Source organism: Gobius niger (assembly GCF_951799975.1).
Source record: "Gobius niger genome assembly, chromosome: 3".
NCBI classification, from domain to species: Eukaryota; Metazoa; Chordata; class Actinopteri; order Gobiiformes; family Gobiidae; genus Gobius; species Gobius niger.
Window position 1 is genome coordinate 19,389,901 of NC_136854.1, and position 8,206 is coordinate 19,398,106.

An 8,206-nucleotide genomic window follows, 5' to 3' on the forward strand; every position below is an offset into this window, starting at 1 on the left:
AAGTGTGAGAACCTACACTAGAGTGGCAGGACATGCATGTTTTTTTTTAATATATTGATTTAGAGCTGTGGATGTGTTACTCAATCAGATAAAGTACAAGTTTGGTCCGAATGTCCACTTCCATATCAATTTGTTTTTTATGATTTTATTCACTGCCGAGACACATTTCTCAGTGGGATGACAATAACATAACCTCTTCACAAAAACGTAGGCCAAATAATGAAATATATTATTAGTTTTTATTCTTAAAACTGAAAGAAAAAGAAACACTCGAATAGCTTGTACAGTACAGAGTTTCCTAAGAAAACCAACATCACCTCAGGAAACAAGAAGTAAATAACAAGACTAAACTCCGGACCCACTTCACCACAGTGATCGTACAGTCAAGCAACAATGTACGTTTACAAATAAATTACGGTTTCAGTTCTGGTTCCGTGTCACATTTTGCAACATTCAAAGTCGGTCAGTGAAAGACTATTCCTGTATCTCAAGGAAGGGCGCAGTTTTTTGTCAGATTTTGATCGGAAATGTGCAGAGCAATGCAGGACTTGTATGTGTGAAGTGCATGTCCTCTAAAACTAAGGAAAGATTAAGAAATATGTAGCTGCATTTCTTTCACAATTTTTGGAGGAGGGATTTTTTGTTGGATTTTGGACACACCTACAACAGCATAAAGTCAATTGAAAATGAGCATTTCAGAGTCACATTTTTGTTTGTTCTCTCTCTCTTTATATATATATTTTATTTATATTTTAACACAATTTATGCATTGGATGATATTTTCCACATTTCAGTTGAAAAGTTAACATTCACTCTCTTGTTTGTTTATTTAAAATGGAGAATAAAGTGTACAAAGGAAAAATATTTACATTCAACACCACCTGGAGCCATATCTCCGTCCGAATTGTGGGTGAAGACGGAGAGACGAAGCATACCAGGATTGGCGGACTCTTGTCCTTCCTCCACGGAAAGGTAAGGCTCATTTCTGTTTGTGAACTCTACATCTCAATTTTCCCTAACCGTTTCTGCCTTCAGGAGCTCACATTCACTCTGACCTGTCCGAGTTCCATTGGAAAGCTGGTGCTGGTTGAGCTTGAGAAGCAGGACTTTCCCCAAGACCCCTGGTTTGTGCGTAAAGTGCAAGTGACGTGCCCAGAGGGGAAAACGTACACATTTCCTGTCTACACATGGATAGAGGATGATGACATTCACCGCTTCAGAGAGGGGACAGGTACGTGACAAGAGGAGAAACATTTTTAAGCAACAGCTGTTTTTATTGTTGAAAACACACTGGAATGATCCGCGGTGTGTCTTTAAGTGAGAGAAACACAAACAGTACTACAAAATAACATTATATTAAATTAAACTCGGGGTATTATTTGTATGAATTTGTATGAAATGTACCTTCTCCTCACTGTCTGTTTTTGAAGGTTTGAAGGATGTTGATGACCACCATCTCCTGGCTAAATACACACGAGAGACTGAGTTAAGAGCGAGGAAAAAGATATACTGGTAAGTAACGCTCAGCATCACTGGGAGCTACTGCTTTATTCTGCCTCTTTAACATATTTGACTCTTAAGCACTGGTCATTTTTTCTATGAAGTAAAATAACGAAGATGTAAAAGTAGAAAAATAACAAACCTAATAGTAATTCTATAAAACAGGAACACTGCCCTCTTGGCAAATAGTGAACACACTATTGTTTCTGGCATATTTCTAAAATCCTGGCCACATCTCTCCTTGAAACTGTGCCACTTAAAGAAAAGAGGCTATGGTCTTTGTACTCTGCAGCACTTTGAGTTAATGCTTTATTAACTCAAAGTGCCAGCCGTCATCATCTGTTTTGCTGATAAATGTTGCAGTTGGGAAGTGTACAAAGAAGGCTTGCCTCTCTGCATGAAAGCGGACGATGCCTGCTCACTGCCCTGTGAAGTTCGATTCTCCTTCACAAAGGCTATGCAGTTTGATTTAACTGCTGCCGCAGGGTGAGTCGCTGTGTGTTTTTTATTTTATTTTTTACATAATGAACCAATGACATCTACTGTCTTTTCAGCCTTGCAGAAATCAAGCTGACGTATTTGGAGGATTGCAAAGTGAATTGGCCAAGTTTTGAGGAAATATATAAGATATTTCGTGGTCACAAATCTCCTGCATCAGGTATCAATCTGTCACTCCACAGGTGTTACAACAAATCCTCAGTAAAAGTATACTGTTTGAACTGTTCTTACTGTACAGTGCGTTAAAAAAATGGCATAATGTTCTCACTGCATGTTATTATCTTAGAGCACAGTCTGTAGTAGATATATACAGCCGTTGACTCAAAGGGTGTATAAGCAACAAAGCTATTAAATTCTAATACTTATGCTTCCTTGCGGCCGTCCCAGTGCTTCACCGCAAAGTGTGAAGTAAATTAACAATACAATGTAAACCAAGGCGTATTAAAGTGGACTAATGTATTAGCATAAAGACTTTTTATTATATTTTCAACCAAAGGCAGGGCAGATGAACAAGCATAACCAAAACAAGTCTGCATGTATTGTATAAGTAGTAACTAATGGCAGTAAATGATCTTCCAGGCTACGTACAGCAGCACTGGGAGGAGGACGCCTTCTTTGGATACCAGTTTCTGAATGGAGTTAATCCAGTGTTGATTCGATGCTGCACTTCTCTTCCTTGCAACTTCCCTGTCACTGATGAAATGGTCTTCCTCCATGGTGGTGCAAGTCTGGTGAATGAGATGAAGGTAGGCGTGTGCTTCACATACTCTGAATACAAAAAGTAAATAACTAGATCAGATAAACATCTCAATTTGAGTTCAATAATCCAAATGTGTGTTGTTTTGACTAGTTAAGAAGTTCTTTGGCATTTGTCCCAGATTATTTCACTTGTTCTGAGATGTTTCCGACTCGTTTCGATACATTTTGTCCTTATTTCAGGTCATTTTCTTTGCCAATGGGGTAAGAAAATTGGTCTGATCTCATTGGCAATTTTACTTTCTTATTTCAAGCGAGATTTACCTTATAACTGGTCTGAAATGTCCTCAAACAAGCAAAGTAAACTTGGTCCGATCAGGAAAAGTGTCTAAATGAGTGAAAACCACTCAAAACAAGAAACATTTCCTCAATTCAAGTCATGTAAGCCAATGCTTGATATTCACTTTTTGCAGTGTATAGATAACTGGATAAAGATCAAGTCAGTGAAACTGAAACACAAGGGCAACGTTTATTCTCACGTAAACAATTTGTAGTTCTTCTAGTCTAAATTTCATTTCAAGTTTACAGTTCAACCAGTCTGTCACTTCCATATAATAGATGCGCAGTTGTGATTAAATGAACCCCTTGGGAATCTTATGCGATCACACATACACAGTAGGCTATCACAAGCATTGACATATGGTAAGTCTTGAATAATTTCATTTCACACATTTACTTTACATTTGCAGAAAGGAAATATTTTCCTATGTGACTACAAGAATTTGGACGGAGTGAGGACCAATGTCATCAATGACAAAAGGCAGTACCTGGCAGCTCCTCTTGTCCTCCTTCACAAAACCCCTGAGGATGAGCTGAAACCAATAGCCATTCAGGTATAAAGGATTCATATATCTGCACAATGTGTTCTTCTATATACATTCATTTCAAATGACATTGTTAAATTAAAATAAACTATATTTGTAGCTCAAACAGACTCCAGCTGAGGACAACCCCATCTTTTTTCCCACTGATGCTAAGTATGACTGGTTGTTGGCCAAGACCTTTGTGAGAAGTGCAGATTTTAATGAACATGAGCTGAATGTTCATCTACTGCGCACTCACCTGCTTGGTGAAGTCTTCACTGTATCTTTACTGAGGAACGTCCCAAAAGTGCACCCTCTATTCAAGGTAACATTGTTTTGTTGAAGAGTAATACACAGTATTTTTATTCATGAAGAAGCAACAACAAGAACACATGCTGTTCTGTTGCTTGGTTATAATAAATTCTATTTTTCTCTAGCTACTTATTCCACACACTCGATACACTCTACAAATCAACTTGATGGCCAGACAAACATTGATATCCCCAGACGGAGTTTTTACCAAGGTACATTTTTAAATGTGACAAAATAAGTACTTTAACATGGACATGTCATGCAAAATCTACTTTTTTCAGTCAGCTGTAAACTATGTTATAACGTTGTTCCATCATCAAAGACAAACCTGGAGTAGAGTTTCACTACATTCACATAGTTTTTAATAATTCTCGAGCAAAGCTGTTTAATTTAGCTGTTTCTTTTTCTACGGTGTCAGAACTTCGTTCTCTACTTCCTGGGTACAATTGTGTCACTTAAACCCCAAAACTGTCCTCCACATTATTAAAGCCCAACATCATATTGGTTCTGTGTTCATCATGCCGCGCTGAAACTGTAAACCACACCGTAAATAGAAATTAAAAGTTTGTTTTTTCTAAGTTGTTCTTACAGCTGCCTGCAGGAGGAGCCCCAGTCAAAGTCTTCACCATACCGAGGCACCCAAAATAATGTTTTTAAGTCTGTTTTTAGGCCCTATGCATGATATGTCCACTTTAACATCGTACCATTTAATGTCTTAATGCAAACTTTTGTAGTACTCATCCTCTGGTGGAGAGGGTATGTTCACCATCATGCAGAGGTCTCTGTCCTCTCTGACCTACAGCGCCCTCTGTCTCCCAGAGGACATTAGAGACAGAGGAGTGGAGTCTGTGCCTAACTACTACTACAGAGACGATGGACTCAAGCTTTGGGACATCATACACAGGTATGAGTGTTATTCAGGCTCCAAAAACTCCAGCATGACCTTAAACTGTGCGTAAAGGCCGCACACAAGCCTTTGCGTTTTCTAAAACAAGTTTTCACTTTGAATTTGGAATTTGGTTCGAGTGTGCTCCAGAACACAACAGTATTAAGTACCTAGTTTTTTTTTTTTTTTATGTTAAGCGCAATTTTATAGTGAAAAAGAGTGCTTGACTGTGTCTTTGAAGGTTTGTTAATGGAGTGCTGAGCTGTTACTATAACAATGACGATGACGTTCAACAAGACACGGAACTGCAGAACTGGATCCAGGACATCTGTGAACATGGGCTTCTCTCCCAAGTGGGCATGGGTTAGTTCAATGGGATGACAACATATGCTATTAAATTGTCCTCTCATCTTTGAAATACTGTTCATTCTTCACTAGGATTCCCTCAACGCTTTGTCAAGAAGGATGAATTGGTCAAGTTTGTCACCATGGTCATATTCACCTGTTCATGTCAACATGCGGCAGTCAGCAATGCACAGGTAAGGACTGATTACTTTGCGACCATTTGACTGAACTTTACATTTTGGGAATCGGATGATCTTGCGTCTAGATTAGATTTAATATGAAGACAATTATGCATATTTAACAGCCTTTTACTTCATTTTAGTTTGACTATGGCGGCTGGATGCCCAACATTCCTATTTCCTTACAACAACCTCCTCCAACCAGGAAGGGCACAGCGACTGAAGAAACCCTGCTGAAGACACTTCCCGATGTCAATGTTACTGTGCATGGAATGGCAGTTTTGTATTTACTCAGCAAACAGTCATCAGACTTTGTAGGTTTGCGACTCCTCTTGTTCTTATTATACGCCTGCATTCTAACGTTTGTACATCACCTTGTCCTTTCAGGTCGCCCTGGGCCAGTATCCAAATGAACACTTCTGTGAAGATGCTCCATTAAATGCTATCAAGGAATTCCAGAGAGAGCTCGAAGACTTACATGAGACTATTGGCCAAAGAAACAAGAGCTCAGAAATTAGGCTAGCATACCCATATTTAGATCCCAAAAGAGTGGAGAACAGTATCTCACTCTGAATACTAAGCATTGGTTTGCATTTCACCCTATAATGTCTTTTTTATTTAAATATAAATGATTCCACTTAATTTGCTAAGACTGCAGAAAAAATGTCATGCTTTTGTTTATGTTTGGTTTTCTTGCACATGCTCTAGCTAATCCAGCACTCATTATTGTGAAAATATGTATAATGATACTGTATGTGGTGAGCTGTGTAAATCAGTACCACATGCTTAAAGTAAAAGGTGGATCAAAGAAAGAAAAATAATGTGAAGGATTCTTTTAGTTCTTTCATTACGGGCTTTAAAAAATAAAAATAAATCCCCTCTTCTTTAAACCCCTATTCTTCTTGTACATCCATTTTACATACTTTATTCAGTCATCATTTTTTTCTCAGTTGAAAATGCAGACTGACATAGTAAAAGTGTTTACTATCTTAATCAAACTGGTGGGTCGAGAAGGTTAAAGCAGTGGAATGTGGCTCAGTGTCTTCTCAGTAGAGGGGCACGTATGATATTTAATCACAAATCAAACCTTATAATGTGTCATTATTCCAGGAATCGACTTTTACACTTACATGTTCAAAATGGGGATCTCATGTTGGTTGAACTGGATAAACAGCAGTTGAAACTGGTGGCGTTGTTTGTTTATTTCACTTTTGAGGATGACACAGAAACATGTGGAATATGCCACAATCTCTATGCTTACTACTCTCATGTACAACGCCTGTTGCATTATCTAATCTAACGGCACATCCTTTGCTTGGTTTGTTGCACATTGAACCTGTTTTATTTTATTTTATTAATGATATGTTGTGGATAGTGTTTTCCACAGCTCAAACAGACTCCAGCTGAGAATAACCCCATCTTCACTCTTCACAGTATGACTGGTTGGCTAAGACCAAGTGCAGATTTTAATGAACACCAGCTCAAAGCACACCAGCTGTGCACTCACCTCCTGGCTACACAATATTTGATAGCCAGCAGGTGAACTACATAATGTTCGTTACTCTTCAAATTAACAGACAAAGTCTTATTTTTGGAGTCTTTACAATAGTAACTAATGGATTTTACAACCACTCATATATTCCATTCTATTGTAAAGTGTTGAGCTTCTGGTAAATACTGTAGGTGTATGATCACCATCAGAGATCTCTCTGACAGTCTCCCAGGACATTAAACTTAAAAAATGGAGTCTGTTCCCACCACTACTACTACTACTACAACGGGACGATGGACATACTTAGGGACATCACAGAGAAGCACTGTATTCTGATTTTTTTATATAGTTGGTAGCTTTGACGGCACAATGATGATTGTTTTATTGTCTTATATGTCTATGATCAGCCTGACCTCATGATCCACTAGCCATGTGCCTGCCTTTGACTTGCTGTATTGATTAAATGGTTGTGGGGGAGGAAATATGTTTCAATTTCACTGTAAAAATAGTTTTTAAAAAAACAATAAAACTTCAACTAAACTCTGTGTTAATGTTAATCAGACTAATGGAATATGTGATTCAAATCGTCAGGTTTGGCTCATTGTCGTTCACTAGTACACACTAATAAAGGCTTAGAATATGTCTCACTGCCTCACCTTGTTGTAAATTGTACCACACAGGGTAGTCACTAGGTGGAGATATTGTCATTCATAGCACCTTGAGCAGTTTCTTCATATTTTTAATTCATCTCTAAGATATGATTGACAACAACCATCCATCTTCTTGTGTTTATCTGAGACCAGGTGGCAGGAGCAGTGTAAGCAGGAACTCAGAGACTTACCTCACGCCAGACTCTTCCTCCAGCTCCTCCGGATGTTTTAATGTTGGACAACATTTTTTTCAAAGATGAAAATGATAACATTTTGACAGTTATAGCTGATGACATCAAACACTAAATACTGATAAATATGTAGATATGAATCACCTCCATCCAGTCATTTATCTTTCTGTGAGCATCAACAACAGATTTATACTACACACAGCTAATACATACAGTACTACAACTGACGTAATTAGTATCAGGGTCCCTGTAGTCCACTGCTGGGGATTTATAAAGAATAATGTCAAAGGAGCGTATATTGGTCCACATTATGGCTATTCTCCGCCAGGCTCCTCTCATTGCTCTCTAACATCAACCCTTCAGCTGTGACAAGGTTAAAGGCTCGCTGTCTGTCAAGAGAATCACAAAGTATAAGCTGTAAATACGTCATTGACAAAAAAGGCTTTCTCACACTATCAACATTAGTAACATCCTCATATTTCAAATGAACTTAATAAGATCAACACACAAAAAATTGCAATGCTTACCTGCTGCAATGTAAACTTCCATGAGAAGTGCCTCTGTTATTGCAGTGTATTGCTCATTGCTCGTGCT

The 8,206-nt window shown here is 38.3% G+C and overlaps 1 protein-coding gene across 1 annotated transcript; it reads left to right on the forward strand.

The window, feature by feature from the left end:
* Positions 1-806: 806 nt before the first annotated feature.
* On the forward strand, positions 807-5,853 carry LOC306961201 (polyunsaturated fatty acid lipoxygenase ALOX15B-like). Its single transcript, XM_079553841.1, has 14 exons — positions 807-972; positions 1,036-1,231; positions 1,431-1,512; positions 1,864-1,986; positions 2,055-2,158; positions 2,578-2,744; positions 3,444-3,587; positions 3,679-3,882; positions 3,995-4,081; positions 4,604-4,773; positions 4,997-5,118; positions 5,194-5,294; positions 5,423-5,593; positions 5,667-5,853. The coding sequence occupies exons 1-14, from the start codon at positions 835-837 to the stop codon at positions 5,850-5,852; spliced, it is 1,995 nt and encodes a 664-aa protein (XP_079409967.1). The 5' UTR covers positions 807-834; the 3' UTR covers position 5,853.
* Positions 5,854-8,206: the final 2,353 nt, after the last annotated feature.

Bases quoted from the DNA above. Each gene is read 5' to 3' on its own strand.
- LOC306961201 (XM_079553841.1), top strand. From the start codon at position 835: ATGGAGAATAAAGTGTACAAAGGAAAAATATTTACATTCAACACCACC. The intron at 4,082-4,603 runs GTACATTTTTAA...AAACTTTTGTAG, and splicing joins CAGACGGAGTTTTTACCAAG to TACTCATCCTCTGGTGGAGA. The intron at 5,594-5,666 runs GTAGGTTTGCGA...TTGTCCTTTCAG, and splicing joins GCAAACAGTCATCAGACTTT to GTCGCCCTGGGCCAGTATCC.